This window comes from Athene cunicularia, assembly GCF_003259725.1.
Source record: "Athene cunicularia isolate RWA chromosome 4 unlocalized genomic scaffold, athCun1 chr4_part3, whole genome shotgun sequence".
Taxonomy (NCBI): Eukaryota; Metazoa; Chordata; class Aves; order Strigiformes; family Strigidae; genus Athene; species Athene cunicularia.
This window is the reverse complement of record NW_020799100.1, coordinates 20,088,514-20,111,646: the sequence shown is the minus strand read 5'-3', so window position 1 is coordinate 20,111,646 and position 23,133 is coordinate 20,088,514. Positions and strand designations below refer to the sequence as shown.

General features: G+C 36.4%; 1 protein-coding gene across 5 annotated transcripts in view; it reads left to right on the top strand.

Annotated features, from left to right (window-relative positions):
* Window positions 1-23,133, top strand: part of KLHL4 (kelch like family member 4) — a 103,155-nt gene that overhangs the window by 62,594 nt on the left and 17,428 nt on the right. For all 5 annotated transcript variants that reach the window (XM_026848455.1, XM_026848456.1, XM_026848452.1 and 2 more), the window contains exons 2-4: window positions 18,167-18,340; window positions 18,768-18,904; window positions 22,715-22,911. In XM_026848455.1, coding sequence (XP_026704256.1) covers window positions 18,167-18,340; window positions 18,768-18,904; window positions 22,715-22,911 — 508 coding nt within the window. The remainder of the gene's footprint in view (window positions 1-18,166; window positions 18,341-18,767; window positions 18,905-22,714; window positions 22,912-23,133) is intronic.

Below are 23,133 nucleotides of genomic sequence, written 5' to 3'. Positions count from 1 at the left end.
TGCACCTGTTCCATAATATCTTACTCCAAACCATGCTTCAGGTTGAACTCTGATACGAGACAGGGCCAAATAATATTCTCATGTCCAAGATACGAATGACAACTACTTCTTTTCTGTTCTCCATAATGTCTACTACAACCTGTTAATGAACAATTTCAGATTATTCTGACATGTTATTGGTGACAAATTCTTGCTGACTGTTAGTATTCTCCTTTGTCTCTAAGTGTTTAGAAATAATAATTATATTACATTTACACTGTAGAATTTGGCAAGAAGTAAGAACTAGGAAATGAAATGACATTTCTGTCTTGTGGAGAATTTTGCAGTTTCTTTAATACATTTAGCAAATTAATTTATACTTCAACAGTGTGTTTTTAAAAGATGGTTTTATGCTACTCTGCTATGGATAACCAAAATGCTTCATTGCTACCTCAGGAACAAGCAAAAACTAATTGTCTTCCAAAGATGACCTTTAACTAAAGGTCAAAATATGAATTTCAAACTGGAGACATTTGAAATGGGTTATTTAAGATATTGTAGCTGATCTCCTCTCAGGAGTGATGCTTGAACAGCTCATGTGGCCTTTCAGTGCTTTAGCAGAGTGGAAGAGCAGTTTACAGCTGGGGATGTGAAGGTGACATTCTAGGCAATGCTGGTTGATGAACACCCCATTGGCATCACCGAGATGATGCATCTTCTAGTGCCAAAGGTTACTTTAGTTTTACTTATGAACTGAACAAAGGCATGTGTAGCACATGAGATCATTAGTGACATTAAGGTGAATTTTAATGTCATTTTATAGAAATTCACTCACAACTGGTTGAAAAATGATAGGTGAGACTAAGCAATGTTTCCTAAGTGTAGAAAATTTGAGAAGTTATAGTAAGTGGCATCTGATGCAGGATTAAAATCTAAGAGGAGAATTACTTTTTTTCCCAGAAGTTGATAATTCACAAGGAGGGATAGGACTTTTTAGGCAATGTGCAAATGTAATGAACAGTGACCTATGAAGTCATTCTGACTAAACAAAATGCTGTTGCCTCATATAACAGCTCTTAGTACAGAAATTAGAATCAGTATGTCTCAAAGGCATCCTCAAACGATTTTATTTCTACTTTCTCCTATTATGACATCTTATGAGGAACTTGAAAAGGCAAAAAGTATGTGAAAATAAAGTGGTTTGAAAGAATTATTAAAAAATAAGAAGTAGGTTTGTATTTTGAAATTAATTCTATGTTTAGCATGTGGAAGGAGTGGATATTTATTGAAAAGATGATTTTTTTTTTCATAGCTGCATAAATAGAATCATAGACTAATTTTAAGCTGAAAAGGACCTCTGGATGCCATTAACTCTAAATCTGTGTCCCCACCCCTCACCAAGAAGGCTATAATAAGAAATAATACGAATTACTAAAAATACACAGTATTTCACAGCCTTACATTCACCATGTGCAGCTTTCAAAGATGAATTATTACAGGCAAGGGAAAAAAAAATACCATTTAATAGTAACTTAAGAAACGAAGACAATTCTATTAATTTCAAAACAATTTCTTTATGATTCAATTATCTTCTCATTTCCACTCTATACAGCTGGCTCTCAGCAAAGACAGATGTTAAATTACTTTTTAAAGAGTTATTACTGTTCCTAAAATCACTTCTTAATGTCTCCAGCAAAAGTTAAGGAGATGATTAAACACATGCGACCAATGCAGAACAGTTTTTACAGACATACTGAGCATATGCAATTGTAAAATCAACAGGAAATCTTATGGTTGTTGAAGCATTCTTGGAAAAGAGGGAGTGAGTTTGCCTGAGTTGAAAATTATAGCTAGACAGCATTCTGAAAGAAATGACCAATTTAATTTCACTGTTGTTTTCTGGCTGAATTGTTTACTTGGAACTATTTGAAATACTGTAATGAAGAACATTACTAAAATCTTCCACATTTAAAGAAATAAAGGGATTTGTTTGTTATAGTCAAACACCTAAGCCCAATATATACCAATTCTTTTATAGCTCCTTTGATTCTGCTAGAATAAAATAATGATACTATATTTAGAGAATGACTATATCAGGTGATAAGATAAAGAATATGGCTTGTGTATGGCATACCTGTAGGTTTGCAGGCTAAATGAATACAAAAATGAAGCTGAAGCACTGTCGGAATTCACAGAAAGAGCTTAAGGTAAGTATAGGAAATCAACTTGAAAAATAGTCTCTAAAACAAAGCTATAACAAAATTTCCTCCTCTGTGACTCCACCTCAGTGACTCCATCGTCAGATACACTGTCACGAGAACTTCCCACGCAGCCCTGACAGCAAATCTTCTCCCAGTCCACCCCCTACCTCCTTTTCCAAACAAATCCTTAATAGTCAAAACTCAATTCAAAGCTAACTAAACTAGGTAGAACAAGACCTTAGAGCCTGGCTCTTGCCAACAATTCTGCCCTCCAATAATTATCAGCATTAAAACATCTTTCACTTCATTCTCGTAACTGTTTCCATTCTATACTATATCAGAATATTTCATTAACAGTCTGTCTGCTGCTCACAGCTAACCAGGATAACTAAATGTAGTTAAAGGAGCAGCCTACCTTGTAGCCATTACTTCATTTGAGGTTGAAATCTATGATACGGTATCTAAATGCCTACAGTTTGAAAATGTTTCATCAGGAAATAGGCACTGTATTCTCACACATAAGGCTGACTTATTTAGCAATGAAAGAGCACATGAAGAGGACGTGATTAAAAGTTTACTTCATTGTTTTATCAACTGAAACCCATTTAGGCTAAACAAACATATTTATTGGGAAAGAAAACAATGTCTGATACCTGGTTCTTTCTTCAGTTTTGCTATATGTATTTTGAAAATCTTTGGATGAGAATCTGGATATCCTATCTATAATATATATTACCATCTGACTGAATCAAATTCAAGCTCTGTCAGCCAGCTTCTAACTTTTTAAATGTATGACTTTATGATCAGTTGCATTAGGATCTGAAAATAAATATCCATGGGCTACGTCTCAGATCTGTTGCTTGCTTCTTACATAAACTCATAGAAATCATTTAACCTCTTGGTATCACAGTTTACTCACGTTAAAGGTAGCATTTGATACCTATTTTCCTAGGGACACAATAAGAACTGATCAGTATTTTCAAATATCGGAATTTGCCTGAGAACTGCTACTCAAACGCAAAGTGGAACTCAGGTACCTTATGACTGATGCATTATACTATATAGTTGAACAGTTTATCCTCTCATGATAATATCAAGTCTATTACTTTAACTCAAAGTTTCCTGTTACAATAAGCAATAGAAACCACCGATATATTTATAATAAAATGTTTTGGACAGAAAACAAAGAGAATACATTTGATCAAGCGGACAGCCGGTGTCACCATTTGCTATGCTGCAGTTTACCTGATAAATCAGAAGTCAAGAGGAAGGGAAGCATTCTTGCAAGAAATGAGCATTTTCAAAGCCTGTTCATTTTAATAGAATTTGAGAAAATGAAGAACCTTTTTGAACTGGGCAAATATACCTCGATTTAAATGGAAATTGTGAGCAAACCACTAAGAAATCCTAGGAGTTGGAGAAAAGCTATTTTAAGCTATTACATATGGTTTGCGTTGCTAGGGAAACCTCTTTTGCAGTGTTCATTTAGCACAGATGCTCAGGAAAGCTCTGTCTCCGTGTCATACCATTTCGGAATGCTTCAGAATGTGAAGAAATAGAGATGCATGTATACACACATGCAGACAAAAATATCTCTGTAATTTTATCTTAGTCATGTTCTGTGTCTTTGGTGGAAGTTAGTTCTTTCCATTTCTGACATGAACCCAGTGATAAATCAAAAGCTCTGTAATTAAACCCCTCTGTTTCCAGACTGAGGCTATTTGTTCAAACATTGCCTTCAGTTTTGATCCATTTTGATCCGTTTGGGTTCATGTGTTAGATAGCCATCTATTTAGAGCAAAAGATTTGCCTTTGCCGTATACATAGTGAAAATGCAAGGAGAAAGGCCAGCTCTGGTGACATTTCTGGCCCACCCTTCTGACCCTAGGGCATTGTGTGACCTGCCAAAACACATCATGTAACCTGCTCCACACAGGGTTTATGTAGCTGCGGTGTTCTTCACTCTCCCTTTTAGCTCTTCAGCGCCCAGGTAGGTGACAGCCCGGTCGGCAGTTGCAGGGTGCCATGCCCGGACACACCTGCCACGCTGTTGAGGGGACACGAGGGCTCAGACCCTGGGCATGCCACTGGGCATGAAAATGTGTGCTGCCTGTTCTTGTCTCTTTGAAGAGAGCAACAGCTCCATAAATTTTGAAAACATAGGATTTGAATTATTTAAAAAGAATTAAGTTTTCAAATTTTGCAATTTTTCAGTCTTTTCATTTTAAAAGACCTTGTTTATCATTGGGGGCATGGCATATTATTACTGTACACCATTATCCATGCTTGATGCACTCTTGGATCGTCCCACTACAAAGAGAGTGCGTTCTCACTGTCTATCCAAGCAAGGTACTTCAAAAGTGCAGTGAAACAGTTCAAAAATTCAGCTATATGTATTAAAACCCCTGTGTAGGATGGACCTATAAATACATGCAGAATCACATTTTGGGGATATGTGTCCATGCAGTCACATAATAGGGATATAACTACTCTTACAAGTATTCTGCAAGCTCAGGAAGCAGCTTTTGAGAGTTTAATTATTGCACTATATTGTACACCAGGAACCTGTATTTTGAGTAGTAAACTTCTAAGGCCTTGAATTTTTACTTAGAATTTAACAATTATTTGTAGTTTGAACCCTCCTCCACAAAATTTAAAAAGCCAACAGAAAATGTTTAGAAAACATTTTTTAGAAGATAAGTCCATCTATGAATGTGCTATTGAAGGCACTTGACTTTGGTCAATAAACCAAAAAGAAACTTGCTGATAAAGGCGACAATAAAGATATACTCTAAACAAAACATATGGTGTTCTACAGTTTGAAATGCTGTTTGTAATGGATGTACATTGATCTAAGCAAATATTAATAACTGTTGAACCAAAACTTGGCAGTATTGCCTATCTGTGAACCATACTGTTATTTACATATTAGAGGGTAATGTAAGAAAAAGAAAAAGATAGTGGGTTAGAGATTTGTAGAGTCTTAGCACTACCAAAATAGGTTTAGGCTAGGTAGGAAAGAGGCAGAAATTGATTCTTGCTACAAGGTGATATAATTGCGGTAACAAAAACCATCGGTTATTTTGGACATCACAGCTACAGCTTTTCTGCAGAAATTTCCCTATTTCATCCAATACACTGGTGAATTTTGTGCTTCTGTTCTCTGTGATGAAGTGTCATTAAAAGTATTTGTAAACACTAAACTATGATTATATCAAGAGTTTTAAAGCAAACATAACGTAAACATCTTTTAGAACAATACTTTGTAAACAGCACTTAAAGATTAAAATGCTTGTTCTGAGTCATGATTTTCATGACTGTCTCACAGAAGATTGCTTCCAGTCTATTCAGCTGGTCATTCAGTTTAGAGAAAACTACAAGTAAAGCCAGAAATTCCCTCCTATGCTATTCCTGACCCTCCCTCCATGGCCCCTGCCCTTTCTCTGTGCTAGTGCGGTGGTTTAGGATGAACTTTTGATCTTTCTATTTGAGATGCTTGACCTAGTAAAATCATCCAACGGTAGAGCCAACTAAGTCTCTTGATATGTCTTGTCATAGTGGATTTACAAGCAGTGTAAGACAGCTTCCTGGGAAGTTACAGTCTTGTGATCATGCAGGCGCCAGACTGTTCAATCATAAAACAGTGAAGGTGAAAAAAAGCACAGAAAGGAACAAGGTAGTAAGTCAGGACTAATTTTTTGTGTGTAATTTGGGTTTTTTTCATTCACTTAAAGCATCCCAAAGTAATCTATAAAAGAAATTTAGAAAGGCTCGGTGTTACGATACGCCAATAAAGTTGCTCAGCATGAAGCTCCTGTGGGATGCTGCAAAGTAGTAAAGCTCACATGTGCCTCGTACTTCCTCATTCAATATGTAGCTCAATTACTAGTTAGCTCTTTAAAGTTTCCTTATACTTTTTCACTTAGTGTCACAGTGAATTTGGACCTGAACTTAACACAATTAGTAGAACAAGAAGTCAGGACTGGGCCAGTTTGGCCTGTTCAGTGGAGCAATAAAGCTCTGTTATGTTTACTAGCAAGCTACCGAGCTTTTATTCTTCATTATTCTTCATCTGGAATTATTTCCGTATATATTTTAAACAACACATCAGGTTGATACCTCATCTCTGAATTTTCACAAGTTAGAAAACATTAGAAAACAAGTCTCTACAGTTCCTAAAGCCTCCTTTGTTGTTCCCCATATGTCAAGCCATTAAGTGAAAAGCCTGTTTTTCACTTTTAATGGCTACTGCTGGGACATTTCATAAATCCACTGATGTTAAAAATGACAACTTTTAACCTTTTCTAATAAGTAGCTTTCAATCATAACCATATTTTAAAATAACTTTGAAGGATAACATAGCTGAAATGTGAAATTTCTAATTTCTAGACTCCTAACTTTTTAATCTGTTACTTTTTTATCTATAAACTGTTACTGAGGTCTTTTAGGTTTTACTACACCCCAAGTACAAGACCAATTTCTAATGTAGATTATTTGGAGGAAAGACTTGCAATATACTGTGATGTGTACCCTCATGGCAAGATAGAAATGTAAAACCCCAGCAAAAAAGGGTCACAGAAGCAACATAAATATAATTTCAGCTTTGCCTGTTCAGCTGAATACATCAAATTCCACATTGAATTTGGAGAGAACATCAATTTTATTCAATAAATAGGTATTCAGCAGACAGTGTCTAGGAAAAGGTGAGCTAGGAAAGGCTGACCTACCCTTAAAACATTTGATTAGCTCTCATTTGATCTTCTTGATAGTGGAAACATGGTCAGTAGGAACACAGTAAAATATGTTATGATACTGCACAAAAATTAAAGAACTAATAGCAGTTTTAAGAGTTGTATGAGAAAACTGTGCAGCTTCCCAAAAGAGAAGCTAGATAACAATAATTTCCAGAGAAGGTAGTATCAATGTTTTCAGGACAGCCTTAAAACATTTAGATGGTAGTGGATCAATGTTTACATTAATCTACCTAAAGCCTTTTTATGCTCCAATTGAAATTCTCATTAAGTATATTATTACCTCTTTATAGTTTTAAATATTATCAGGAGTCATAGGATCATAAGATCACAGGATAATTTGGGTTGGAGGGGATCTCAGGAAGTCTCTGGCCCAATCCCTGCTCATTTGTGAGATCAGCCCAGGTTGTTATTTAGTTGGTTCTTGAAAACCTCTAAGGATGGAGACAACATGACCTGGTGAATAGTCGTAAGCTATATCTTGTAGCATATTTTCACTGAAACAATACACATTGCAGGCAACCTCAATCAATTCCTTCTTCAGGAGGCAGAAAACAAATCTAAGGGAAGATTTGTTTTTTTCTTTCAGTTTAGATATGATAGCATATTATCATGTGCTTCATTTAGTTATTGTTATATTGCAACCTCAGCAAAAGTTGTAACACCTATCTTATTTAATTTTTTTTTTTTTTTTTTTTTTTTTTTTGTAAGATCACATTATGATGCAATTTTGGCTTCCTCCAGCCTGGAATAGTGAGCAGTGCAAGCACCTCAGGAAAAAAATCTCTCCTAATAATACTGCAAGCAATACTTTCCACAGTTCATATCAGTTCCACTTGTACTTTTCAGCCTTTCTTTATTTTTCTTTTGATTTCATACACTACTTATATTTACATTTCATGTTTTTATTCCAATTCAATTACAGTGAGCTGACATTGACACAGCCCCTGGCTTGTTGGAGCAGTTATCGCTATTGTTTGCCAGCATAAATGCCATGTCACCAATGGCATCAAGAGTACAGGTTTTCTTAAGACGTGTTGTCAGAAATAGTGTTAAATACACTTGATAGTGTCAGATAAAGGTAGACCAAATAGCCTATCTGTAAAGGTTGTGAAGACCTTTCTATCTTACAAATATGCTATGGACTCATGAGCAGAGGTTTCCTCAGTAAGCAATGATGGTAAGTTGCTGTCTCAAACCCCTACTTTTCTGAGCAAGCATACTAGATATTCAGTGGACATTAACTTTGACATTAGCAAAAAATGCATATAATAATTAATACTAAGATATTTCTCAGCTATTAAAAAAGTAAGAGTCAGTCACCAAGAATGAAAGCAGGAAATAAAGCGCAGTAGTCAATGTAATTTAGAACAGTAACAATTCTTTCCAGTATATGTGGAAGGGTATTCACTGTCTGCTGGTTTTATTGCACTGACTTGAGAGAAAATCCACTCAGTCGAGCCAGATAGGAATACAGCAGGGTAAGTTATTTTAATGCCTTTCTAGACCTAGGTTGCTGTTATGTTTTCTGACACAGAAAACCAGAAGATAACAACTAGCTAGAGGATATTTTGGTATCAGGATATCTGTAGCTATGAACACTTAGAAATATTTGGTTATAACAGAGGGAAACCATTCTCGGGGTATAATTATACAATTAAGGAAAGAGAGGAATTGACCACAAATTATGTATCAAAAGCTAACAAAACTTTATAGAATAGAAAACTTCAGTCTCTCAAGGGTGCTTTCTATCTATGAGGCTGACCATACCCTTATATACATTCTTTCTCACTCTTTTCTAATAAATGTGTAATTATGACAGGGCACACTGGCTAAATAGGTTTAAAATTACACTTTTTTTTTTTTTCCCATTGCAGTAGTGTTTAGCCTTGAATGAAGTATCCAGCAGATCAGCTGAATCAGGTGAGGAGATATTTTGGAACAAGTCTGTAGAATTTTAAATGACTGAGGAAGTGTCACATACAGTGAAGTGAAATTTAAAGTGGTGCCTTCAGCTGAAGTGAGGATTATCATGTTTTCTCATTTAAATGAAACGTAAGTCTTGTTATTGCTTAGTTAGAATCTAAACAGGTAAAAGTAGAAAAGAAAAAGATACAAACAAATAAATGACCATGGCAAGCCCAAGAAGAGAGTTCCTTTACCTTTGGTGAAGTACAAAAAAGAAGTGAGAAGCATGTTTTAAGGTATTATGGTAGTGGTTTGAGTTTTCATAAATCAAGATGTCTTTAAAAATCTCACAGCAATATCGGTATCTGATTAAGTGCAAGGCTCAAAATGATGGGGGAGAGGATAGTTGCTATTGAGACTGTTACTCTCAGACTTTTCAAAATTCTTTTCACTGGAGAGGGAACCATCTTTTTTTTTTTTTTTTTTTTACTTGTATCTCCCAAGCTCCCTTTTGTTCCACTTTTGCCAACACCAGCAAAAGGAGATAGCATAAAACAGGTCTTCCCCACAATCTCTCCCATCAGGAGTCTTTCTGAAAGGTGCTTGATGATATAAGAAAAATGGACTTAATTAGATTTGTCTGTGTATAGTCACGCTTGGCTTAAAGCAAATTTTTTTTCCATTGGCACGTATTTTGTTTTGCATGTCCTCTATACAGAAATGCCACAAACTCATGTCCAGCATTTAGTCATTATTTTTCATTTTGTACGTTTTGACAGCTTGAGATAGTGCTATATCAAGCCTTCTGGTTACATTGGGTTTTGTTCTTTAGAAAGATGCTACTAAATTATCTAACAATATTATCACTAGCTACAAGAAAGCTGAGCAAGAAGTAGCCTCACTGAATCTCTCCTTTATGACTTTTAATTTCCCTCCAACATAATCATGTAATATAAACATTAGATTAGAAATCATGCATTGCAGTGACGGCTGCAGAATGCTTCTTTTACTGTTGGAGTCTGTAATAATCAAGACAATTAAGTATTACTCATAGTGTACATTATATCATGTCTTGATGACTATGACTTACAACACTATGACTTAGTGTTGATTTTCTTGTTTATCTTAGGAAAAATGAATGTGAATTAAAATATAGTTTTGTTTAAGAATGAGTCATATCATACCAGACATAAAATACTACCATGCAGGGAAACGTCCTTCTTCTGCAGGAAATGGTTGAATGAGCGCATTAATGGTTAAGCATTCTGGTTCAGAGAAAAGGATTAGGCTTTTGGTTGCTGTAGTAAATAATAACTACAGGTCCTAGTCATCACTGGTATAAACAACATAATGGCTAATGTCTTCAGTTTCTATGAAGTTGCTGCTTCCAACATCAAGCATTTACCCTGGTATTTTCTAATCAAACTTTTAAGTTAGTTCAAAAAAAAATCTATTGATGTCAGCATGTGGAAATTGATTTTATCAGTGATGAACCACAGTTACAGAGCAAGATTCAATTTTTGTCATTCAGTTTTTGTCATTTACTTATCCCTAAATGGCATCTGTTTAACCTTGTGTAGTTATCAAAGCAGTTGTAAAGGAATGACACGCAGATTTTACATCTGATTAATTCTAAACTAGTTTTCAGCGGTTACTTGTAATCTCAAAATATCTACTTTAAAACTTTCTATCTGTGAATAGTAAGGTGATAGCTTTTATATACATGCAAACAAAAAGTAAAAAGTGAAATCAAGCACTGTTTATGATTTGAGAAAAAGGTCACAGATATTTGAGATAAGTAGCCCCCACTACCCTTAGCATCACCAGAACAAAGGTTATTTTTAAGATGTTAATATACATACTCCTTCCTATCTTTTTATCAGAAATGTTTCACCTAGTTATTATTCTCTCTTACGTAATGTAAATGAATGCAGTGTTAATTCTCCTAGAGAATAATGTTCTTGAATGGTGATTTAAGATTTATCTAGTCAGGTCCAATTTAAATGATTTGTCTGAGGACACTCATCACTGAATATAGACATATATCTATTATAATAAAGCACTCATGGGAAGTACAGGCAGTGTGCTCTCCAGACTGATTAGAGCTCCAATTTTGAAGAGAGTATCTCATGCTATGGAAATCAGTGTCCCTAAGTCATGCTATTATAATGTTTATAGTAGTTTCATATTCAGATTAATTTGAATCAGGAAGAGAGTCAATATTTAAGTTGAAAACTTCTACTATATTACAAATTCTAACACTGGCGGGTCACTGTGATCAAGTCCCTGGTTATACTGTGGCCATCCAATGGCCATCAGATATCAGAAGAAAGATTTACTGATTTTTGCTCCTATAGTCCTTTCGGCAAATTCAGCAATTTAAACCAGCTAACTTTGCCCAGCCTATGAATATTGCATTTTAGGCATCTATCTCGGAGCTGTGGATTTTACTCCCGGAGGAGCTGCACTACCACCTCGAGTCCTTTTGGGAAGGCACTGCGGGCCACTGCCTGCAAAGCCACAGAGGCCAACAGGACTTGCCTCACGGCCTTTCCCAACTTATCATTCTGGCTTAAGAGAAGGGGAGGCCGGTTGATTCCTAATTTTAACATCTCTTGAAATTTCTGAATGGGTCTACAATAAATTGCTGAGCAATTTTCAAAACTGAGCCACAAAAATCAGGAACAAAATCCCCTAGATGGTGACTTTTGAATAGGCATTTATATAACAGCGAAATTTTAAAATTTTGTCTTCAGCAGTTAAAAAAACCCGATTCGCATAGTTGCACTATAGTGTAACCAAAGGAGATCTGGATCAGATCTTACTGTGCTTTTACTCAGTAATACATTACAGAAACTACTTTCTACGTACATAGGAATATAACTTTTTAAAACTTTTCAACAAACTTTCTTCCTAGTAGCAAAATATCAATAACTGAGGGAGTACATGTGCTAATAAGAACAACCTGCACTGCCGTGAGCCTGGAAAATAATTTTCTAACTCACCTCCTCTGTTAAAAAAGTAAATATAGAATTTCTAAAGGAAAACAGCTTGTTGTAGAGAGTGTTTGGATCTACCCCTCTTTGTAAAATGATGTGGCCGCAGGTGACAAAGTATAAAAGGCTGTACAGCACTCAGGGGCTCTTCAGTTTTGTTGCAGCCTCTGTTCTCCAGTGGAATTACCCCAACCAAATATGTGTTTTCTGCTTATAGAAGAATTCAAAATATCATAACCCAAATTCATCCTGATATGAAACGTAATGGCATTCATCTGTATATATTATCATGTCTGGGGGGAAAGAATAAAACTTAAAACAGCTACAGTATTTCAGCGGTACGCTGAAGCTCCTGTGTTTAATGATATGCATGCTTATACTTGTAATCCCAAAAGGGAAAACTTATTTTAACTAATGCCAACTGAGAAAAGTGACAGGTTTATGTTAATACTAGCAATAAAAAAAATATTAAAACCAGGCAGTTTCAAGAGCTCCAAGTTCTAAAGGAATTGTCAGTATGAACTTTCAATTTAGATAGAAGTCAGCAGACTCTCCCTTAACTTAAATAATTATACATTTCCATTGCTTAGTTCTCCATTTGCTGCATCCTTTTCTGTCATTATTACTACCTCATGTTAATGTTACTATCTCAGCAATCATCAACATATAGTACAATCTTCCAAACTCTCTTGGGTCAGAGTTATTTACCCATACTTTAAGGACTTCAACACAATCTTTGTATGTTATAAAGAATAAATAATAAAAGAAACAATTGCAGTAGAAATTTTAAGGCACAGGTTGGGACAGTTGCTGATGCAGTATAATTATATCAGCAAGCAGTTAGCACAGGTGCATCAACTTTATCATTAGTTTATCTGTGTTCAATATGGCTTCCCAACCGAAATATTTGTCTTATTTCTCAGCCAACTGATGTGGTTTATCTCTAACAGATGCTACGGTTCTACAGTTTTATGTAGGAAAACAGGATCTCTCAGCCTGCAACTCCACGACATGGCCCAACAGGCAGAGGGTCAGAGCTCAAACAGCTGCACAGGAGAGAGTCTGCCTCCGTGGGGGCTGACCGCAGTTTTTTTGAATAAGCAGAAACAAATGAGAGAAAAAAAGATGATGAGTTGCACTGTAAATATTGCTGCACAAACAAACTGAACTGATGATGCTGCAGTTTTGTCTCATGCCTTGTCACCTCTAAAGAACAGAGTGCACCACAGAGCTGGTCACATTGGTGCTTTCAGCTATGATAAAGTTGTTTGGATGTCTGATGTCTCTAACTGGTATCCACTTTTCTGCTGATGGCTGGTAGGATTTGCAGTGGGGAGGTATGGTGATCCAAAATCAAAATCTGTAAGTGATGTTGATAACTGAATCGTTACTTGATTAAAATGAATTGCACAGTAGGTTAAATAGGTACATTCAGCAAATATCCAAAAGGAAGTGGTCACCATAAAAATATAAATAATAGCATTATCAAGAAAAACCAAATTAAAATCCTGCGTTTTGTCACCTGGTTTTCACGCAATATTATGCTTCCAAGATTCCTTATCATCACATTTACTTTCTGGGTTTTGGCCGTAGGCACACTTATTTAGGCACTTTAAGAACACACTGAATTTTAAAAAGGACCCAGCAAATAAATAAATGGCATTTATGTTTTATCCTATTCTATTTAAAGAATGAGAATAATTGAATTTATCCTTTATGTACCGATTAATGAAGAGTACCTTATGAAGAGAGAAAATAATTTTAACATAAATCAAACTTTAAAAAATTGTAGGTCTGGAATGAATCACAAAACTCATCACATCAATTCTCCTGACCAAAGAAAAGGTGAAATTTTACCTCCACAACACCATTTTTTGAGTCACTGCTTGTTTGGGGTCCAGTGTAATCCAGCTGTTACCTCAGCTGCCACTTAGCCTGTGTTTCGTTCAGGTAATTACTCACTTGCAAATGTGAGCAGGTCTTTGAAAAATAAAAATTTGCCTACCATTGAATAAGGGCAAGGGCAAAGGTGGCTTCCTGAATTTAAATACTGTTTCCCAAAAGTTTGTGACTCACTATCACATATCGATGCAACAATTAAACCTTATTTTTATCATATGTTTGTCTGTAATAAAAACACATCAGAAGCAAAATTTGCCTGGAATAGCTTCAGAACATCATCTGCCTTTGAAAGTAAATCCCTGATAAATTTCAAGTGTGGCTTTACATGTTATTAATATCTTTTATATTTATTACTCTTAAAACATGCCATCCTAGCTTGATTTTGAATATGTCATCTGGAATGTTGTCAAAAGTAATCCAAAAGTCCAGATGACTTCTGACAATGTTTTTCTGCCAGTAAGCTTTGTTTTCTCGTTAAAAAAAAAATAAATAAATTGTTATGACATGATTTGTTCTGAACAGCCATACTGGCTGGTATTTACCTCCTTCTTATCATCTAGACACTTAATGCTTTTTGATTATTTCTTCAAGTTTTCTGTTCATATTGTCTGTTTCAAAATTTCATGTTTTTTCTTTTGACAAATGGTACCATAATTTCACTGTCCTTCAGAAATCCTGACAGGAAAACTGAAATTATTTGACTTGGCTCTTTAAGATGAAATTCATAGAGTTCAGCTACTTTGAAGCATTTAAATATAGATTTACTTCTTCTCTCTCTAGGCTAATCCACATTCTTAAGCCATTATTACTAATGCTAATGGTGTTAACACAATTCAGCATCCTAGTGAATGCTAATGCAAAGATGACATTAAGCAGTTTGGGTTTCTGATTCTTTAGAATATTTTGTTGATAATTTTCCCTCCTGACTGAGTGGAAAACTAATTCCTCAGTCATCACAGGGCTAATGCACTTTTGGAAACTTTGAATACTCAATATTCAGGTTTTGTTTGTCCTATAGAAAACAAATATTTCTTCACCTTCCATGCTTCCTTTCTAGGTAGGTTCATATGAACCTTGCCTTCTCTTAGTGTGTTTTTCACAACACATTAACCCATACCACACAGAACAAGATATGCCGGTAAATATGTTCATACTAGCACATTTGCAGCTAGCTTGCCTCTCTTTGCATTACAGTCCACCACAGCCCTTCTTACAATTCAGTATAAAGACATCAGACTCGAAGATATTTTTACTGACTTCTTTCTTTAAAATAGTTTAATCTCTGTCTACTTTAGTTTGGTGATCCCTAGTACTATATTCTGAAGGTCAATATTTGAGTCTCTACAGTAACAGTCGTACACTAAGGAAAATATATGAATATTTATATTTTAATTTTTCCCTTCTGTATTTTGACATAGCTACTATTTTGAATCAGCTGCTGAAGATAAACCAGCAATTATAATATTAACAAAGTTAATGGAACGCTTTTTTGGCTTCCAGTATTTTTCAGTCTCTGAAGACCTTTGTTTTTGAAATAATTAATTATGTTAGTGGTATTTCTGCTGTAGTTAAAGGTCACTCTACAAAATGTGTGAAAAAAGTATCCAGGACTGAGGGAAATGTTTAGAATTTAACTCCTTTTCTAAATATTTGCATCTTAAAAATTATTTCTTTACCCACAAAGATATACACACTGTGGGAAATTATTTATTTCAAGAAACTAGTACTGTATATTTGCAATAGGGATGGTTGAATATTGTTTTAGTTCATTTCTACAAACATCAAGGATAAGTGCAATGTAATACATACTTAAATGCAGTACTTAGAGTGGATATAATGAATCTGAACAAAAGATATGAAAAAATAATTTTCTGAAAAATATTAAAGAAAGCTTAAGAGGTAAATAGCAAAATATGAATGTTATTAATTTGGCATCGAGTAGCTGATGCAAAACTAATGAGCATATCATCCAGTTTTGCAGCTTTGATTTCAATAAGACATTGAAGGAAAACAAATAAAAAAGTATAGTCATTAAACTCACTGAGACAAATCAATTTTTGTAAGCTGTAAACTACAAAGGATACACAGTATAGGTGAATTTGATTTGCCCCTTTTTCTTTAAAAAAAAAAAAGTTAAGAAAATGCATTTGAAATTGTAATAAAGAGCTTCAAAAGAAAGCTTCAGAGTTTATTGCACTGATTAGGTCTATATTAATGAATTTGCAATTAGTAGTTGAATCTGAGATTGCCCAGACAGAAACACGTGTGCACATACTGTGCACACGCACAGCGCATCTGAGGATTTCAGCTGCATCACATCTGCTGCTTCTCAGGTGAATCACCCCCCCCCCCTCAGGGCTGCCAGACCTCAGGTACTCCAGAAATCCCGGGGCTCTGCCGCCCATAAATGATCTCACAGAGCCTGCGAGTCTGGCAGGGCCAGACCTGAGTGAATACATTGAGCTCTGCTGCATCTGAAAGGCATCAAATACACTGGGGAACGGAAGGGGTTTGATATACAGTGCCCCAAAGGTGCCCTGTTTCAGAGGAGCTCTGGGGGGTCTATGAATGCAGTACAGAAATCCAGAAAACTTCATGTTGTATGTCTGGAAAAACCCAGCCGCACAACACCCATAGTAACTGTGATTTTGTTCTAGGTCATTCTGAAAAGCACTGATGTACAGTAACTTTCCTGTATTGCAGAGGGGATGGAAAACTCTACCGTGTCCCTGTTCAATATTGCATTATAATTTGATTTCTAATTATTCCCCTTAAATCCTGATTAGCTATTTAATGAGGTACAGTCTTTGAAAATGTATGATCTAACGTGTCTATTTTTATTTTTTTCTGAACTAGATGTTAAATTGTGACTGTAATCCAATATTCTGCTGAATTGAATACATTAATTTCATGAAGAGATTTTACATCTAATAATTTTGGAATGTGCATTAACAGTATCAATGGCAACCAGTAAATTTAGTCAACTTGCTGCCATTATTTGCAAGTTGGGCTTGGAAATGTAAAAAACAGGTGCTTTGTATTTTAATAATATATTAAACTAATAAAATGTTTTTCTAAAATAATTTTTACCTAAAACAGTGTTGAAGATTGCAGCATTTTCAAGAGATGTGATATATATGTCTATCAACAAATGCATTACTATTTTACTAAAACCAAATGAGTATAAAAATACGTATTTTTCTAAGAAAATATCAAAAAGGTGTTTCAATCTGCAACATAACTCATATTAAAAGGCAGTAAGGAATTACATCTTATAAAAACAGTGTGGGTATTTATAAGTGGGACAGCTAACAATTCTGGAGTGGGAGGAGTATATTTATAATGTATGCTTCCATGAAAAGGCAGAGAAATAATTTTATTTTTATTATTTGCATTCAGATTCTAAAGGCTATGTAACATACTGATTTCATCAACTTTTAGTTTGGTAATTTATCTAGAATTATATGGTCCTTGTCAATTCTCTTCTGATTCATTCTTATTTAGTAATGTAATCTAATGTACAAAATATGAAGAGAAACAGAAATAAGACTTAAAACCATGTAATATCCAAAATTTCATACCACTAGATTTTAGCTATTAGTATCACCAGGAAATAGTGGTTTGGGTTTTTTTACTGTATTCTGTTTGCGAATGATCAGGAGGCTGCACGTGTCACATCAATGCTGTGCAAACAGTGCATCATTGACAAAAAAACTCAGAAAAAGCTCAGTAAAAAACCCAGAAGAACCACTTCCTACAGTTAACTGTAGTAAACGGCGGTTTATGTGCAGCCTTATAAATTAAAACCTGCAGATACCAAACAGAAAAAAATGGAAGAAGGCATTGCCACACCAGGATCAAAAGAGCTTTGGGATTTTAAATATTAAAGACAAGGACCTGCTCAAGTGGGCCCTGAGGAGGCCACAAAGGTGCTCAGGGGGCTGGAGCACCCCCCTGTGAGGACAGGCTGAGAGAGCTGGGGGGGTTCTGCCTTTCCAGGCTCTGGGGAGAATTTATAAAGGGCTACAGGGAAGGGAGGGAGGCACTCTTGATCAGGGGGTGTAGGGATAGGATGAGGGGTGACAGTTTTGAACTGGAAGGAGAGAGATTTAGATGAGATCTAAGGCAGAAATTCTCCCTTGTGCGGGTGCTGAGGCCCTGGCACAAGTTGCCCAGAGAAGCTGTGGCTGCCCCCTCCCTGGAAGGGTTCAAGGCCAGGTTGGACGGGGCTTTGGGCAACCTGGGCTAGTGGAAGGTGGCCCTGCCCATGGCAGAGGGGTTGGAACTGGATGATCTTTAAGGTCCCTTCCAACTCAAACCATTCCACAATTCTACGATTTCTGTACTGCCATTTAAACAAAAAAATATATGAAGAGTATAATCAGCATTTATGCTGCCACAGTCATCACACTGCCTCTTTCCCTTGCAGGCTGTCCACAGCCAGCAGCTCGCTGCTTGGAATGAACACCAATGGCTCAGATGAGTATTTCCAGTCTACAAACCACGCAGAGCAAACTTTCCGCAAAATGGAAAATTATCTGCAGCAGAAGCAACTGTGTGATGTCCTACTTATAGTTGGAGACCAAAAGATTCCAGCTCACAGGTACATTTCCCCATATTGTTTACATGACATTTCTAATGCTAGGTCAATTTATGCCTACCCTGCTTAGTTGTGAACGAATGGGTACTGTAATTAGGACATCAGCTAACAGTGGAATAAAATGATGTGATCAACGTTTCATAATTATTTCAAGTAGAATGAAATTCAAATATGAACCACTGATACTGTCCACCTCCCCTTCTTGCTGCTGTCAAGCTATAGCAAGATCAGTAAAGAAAATCTGCCCAAACAAGCACTATGAGAGAAAATTAGATTACTAATTACCCTTTTAATTTCATTGCTCACTGCTATAAGATTTGAATCCTATCCTAAATATAATGTTTCTATTGCACACACAATACTGAATTTCATGCTTGCTGTTGAAATTATGAAGTAATTTGCAGTGCTCCTAAAATGCTTTTATTTCAAGGTTGGTTCTCAGTGCAGTGTCTGATTATTTTGCTGCAATGTTTACTAATGATGTGCGTGAAGCAAAACAAGAGGAGATCAAAATGGAGGGAGTAGACCCTGATGCACTGAAAGCTTTGGTGCGCTATGCCTACACAGGTAATTTTTCCTCCATTACCCACATAATTCTTATAAAGGAAGACAACAATCTATTTAATGCATCTATAACTGTCACTTCTTCCATTTCATACTAGTACATGAATACATGCATAAATCACGCATACATGATGTAAACCTTTCTCTAGAGAGGATGAAAAAATGTTACTGGTTTATATAGTGTTATTTTAGAAGATGTGCAGAAGTTAACATATAAATCCATATTGGATGTCTGTCTCAGCTAGATACAAATTATTTCAGGAATTCTAATGAGAGAAGAACATATTTTGCCTGTTGCCCACCTCATGAAGTGAGACAGAAGAGTGTACTATGAACCTTCCTGTCATGGGTAGCTACAGAAATAGTCTGCCTGGGTGGCAGTTATTTGGCTCACTCAAGGCTCTGGAGTAGGAATAATCAGAGGAAAACAGGAATATGATCACACCCATGAGTAGAGCAACTTTTACCATGAGAAAGTGCAATCACATTCTGGAAAAGGTTTACTTATGTTCTCTTGGAAAATTATACAGATTTTATCTTAATGAAATTAAATATTTTAATACCAGAATGCTGTATATATATTTTTTCCCATTTTCAACATTTACCCATGTTTTGCTGAATCTAAAATGGTTGAACCAAATAGCCAGAAAGACTAACTCGGAGAACTGTGAAATCCCTTCTGTCTGCTCTGTAGTGAGCAGGGAAAAATGCTGTCCAACATGACCACTATGTTAATATATATTACAATTAGAAACATCCAGATCATTCAAACTTACGTACATTCTGGAAGTCTGCATGTTCTGGTATTTGTCAAGCCTCTTGATGCAGATGACAGCTACTCTAGCCAGAAAGGTGAAAGGGAAACCCTTTTCCCCCTACTAAGCTGTACATTTCTGTGACAAAAATAATGCCCAAATCTCAAAAGGAGAAAAGTACTCCCCTGGCAGGTAACAACACTTAACTGACCAGAATAACAACCTTCTGAATTTATGCACATTTGTGCGTGAACTGATCCATCCCCTCAGCTAACCACAATTATTGATAACATTCACTAGATCCTTGTCATCTATGTCCCACACAAGGCATTGCTTGTTTGCTTTTGAATGAAATAACACAATTTCAATAGGGAGATGGGAGGTTGAAAGATGTATCACAGGTATATATCAATAGTTCTGTAGTACTTTAAAAGGCCTTAAAATATTAAAAAAACCCCAAACAAAACCCAAAGGAAAACAAAGACCCCATTATATTCACCGTATTGGCCATAGCATAAATGTTAAAAATAGGCTTCTTCATTTGCTACATCAGGCACTTCATAAATCTGGACTGTTGCATTACAAGAGAAACCTCGAGAAGGTTAAGCAATCTGCAACCCAGATGGGAAACACAAGTTTCTATACAGAAAACAGACCCCATTGGTGGGTACAAACAAGGGGATAAATTTAGGGGTGAGAGGGTGTCATGACCAGACTAGAAACCTAGAGAATCTTAATGCTTGTGTGATCCCCTCTGGTTAAATTAAGCTGAAACGACCCCAAACGAACAACCGGTTAAAATGTTTTACTTGCAGTAGAGATCAATTTAAACTTGGAAAAGGATAATTAGAAATGTGGTCTCTTAAAAATCTATAAGAAGGAAAGGGAAAAGGAAAAAGGGGGGAAAAAAGGGGGGGGGAAAGAGGGGGAAAAAGAGGCAAAGAAATCCAGATCACTACCCCTGGATCCAGAGTTGTGTCAGTTCCGGTAATCTTGGGTGGTGGGTGCACACAGATCTAGCTTCAATGATGGGTGCACATCGAGCAAAGTTTCTGACCCTTTTTAAGTTCATCTTATTACCCTGATTAGCATCCTAGATGAGGAAGGGCAGGTATTCCACAAATCCGTTTCCATGAAAGACGAGGAAAAATGTGGAGCAGGGGTTCCAGTTGAGTTGGTGGTCATTGCCCAGCTTTGGTTTTTCCTCTGTTCCCAGAGATTTTTGCTGACTTCACTCTTCTTGTTGGTCATCCCAGAGGTGATTCCCTCTTACCAGTTCTTGTTACCACTTCAGTGGTGGAAGTGCAAAGTCATTAACGAGGCAAGCAAGGTGTCTGGCTTGCACAACAGAGCCACGAAGTATTGGGTTTAAGGGTACTTGTGCTTGCGGGGAAACACCTGCTTTATCCATGTCTCCCCTCCGAGGCTTATCTAAGGAGTTTGTCAATGCAACTGTAAGGGAGTGGGGGGCGCATCCTTCCGTACACTCCCGCTTCCTTGGGTGGCATTCCTTAGACTAATCCAAAGGCCACAGCCTGTCCTTGAGGTTTTCTGTGTTGATGAGTGCTTGGTGCATTACTTCTTTCAGTTCCTTACAGAGTGAATGTGGCATCTATAATGCAGCGATACTGTGGCACTGAATTAGCATACATAACCCCAGGAAATAGATTAGTACGAGTGTGAAGAACCTGGGTGGTGGGCTGCTTATTATCCACATGTATCTCAAAATCATCCCACTTGAATAAATAGAATCTTTCAGTTTACTTAGTACAAGCCACATGAAAGAACGTATATAAGCCTAAAAAAGCAAACACCAGACTATGAAATACTGTAGGTCTGCTTGTGAAATCAGGCTTCCCTCTTTGCTTTGAGGCATTGTATTGCAATCTGTTTACAAGGACATGTACCAATTTTGCTGTATATGTTCAGTAACTATTTTGAGTTGTATAGTAAAAAGCAAACCCAAACACTGCCCTGTTCTGCACCCCGCCAGCCCTTCCTCATTTCTTGCAGAAGTTGGAAGGTATTATTTAAGTTACAGAGTAAGGGACATCAGGAAGAGGTGGGATTGTGTTTCGGTAAGACTGATGAAGACAGCTATGGAAAACAATTTTCCTAATAAACAAGCCTCTAAACCAAGTGCTAACTTTTTTTTTTTTTTTTAGGTAATGAAATAGAAATGTGACATTCAGAGATAAGAGCTATAACTTTCAGAATTGTTTACATATTCAACTGAAATAAATCAAAAGTGAACTTTGGACAAAAACCTCTTACAGTTCTTCTCTGAAGCTAATTTTGACTGTAGCCTCTCAATACCACCCTTCTCCATGTGTTAAATGGAGATGGTGTGTATCATCTTTTCACAGAAGCAGCTGGAAAAGAAATTAATGTTTCTGAGGCACTTGCATGTTGTAATGATAAATAGAAAAACAGATAAAAAACCCCACAGTTCTTTTTTCAGAGTAGGATTTTAGTGCAGTGTATCAACTAGGGAATTGAACCCTCCACTGAGCAATGGAAGATGTTATTAAATTAACACCTTCCAGTCTATCTATGAACATAACGAAATTCTCATGTAATAATTTCGTTAAAAATTTAAATAACAAGTTGATGATGGAAGAAATCAGTTTTCCTGCACACGCTGCTGTCATTTCCTAGCTTTTCATACTGAAGTTCTTGTGCGTAATATAAACTTATAATATATATTTTCATAAATTATTATATGAATTTTAGGAAAGGTTTTTATCTTATCACACCTTTCTGTTTTACTTTTTTTTTTTTTTTTTCAGGCAAAATCAGTTCTAATATTGTTAAAGCTCCAATAAAAATGTTTCAATCATTCTATTCAAAATCCACCAAATCCTTTAAGTCTGTTAAAACATATGTTTAAAGAATTCTTCAGCAAGAAAGGAAAATTAATTTGTGAATCAGAGGACACTTCTATTCAAAATTTTTCAGAAGAGGAGAAAAACTGGGGAATGGGAAGCTTTTGAGTAATAAAAATATAAAGAAAATGACTGAAAACTTCTGTTTTTCTCCCTATACACAAACTGCACAGGTATTCTAGAGTTAAAGGAAGACACTATAGAAAGTTTGCTAGCTGCAGCTTGTCTTCTCCAGCTATCCCAGGTCATTGAGGTATGCTGCAACTTCCTCATGAAGCAGCTCCACCCTTCCAATTGCCTGGGGATTCGCTCTTTCGGAGATGCTCAGGGCTGCACAGAGCTCCTGAAGGTGGCACACACATACACTATGGTAAGCTGAACAATCTAACTGCTTGCAATTGTAATGTTAACAGCAAGTGTCAATACTCTCCTGGAGAACATATGGGCTTTGGGGAAGCAGAGCCAGCTGAGCAGGGCTCAGGGCTGCTGCTCTCTCCCCGACTGATGCAGTGGCTCTGCTCTTCCTATGCTGGCAGCGTCAGTTCTGTAAAGTCCCTGACACAGGGACATCTGTGCCCAGCTCAGTCTCCAA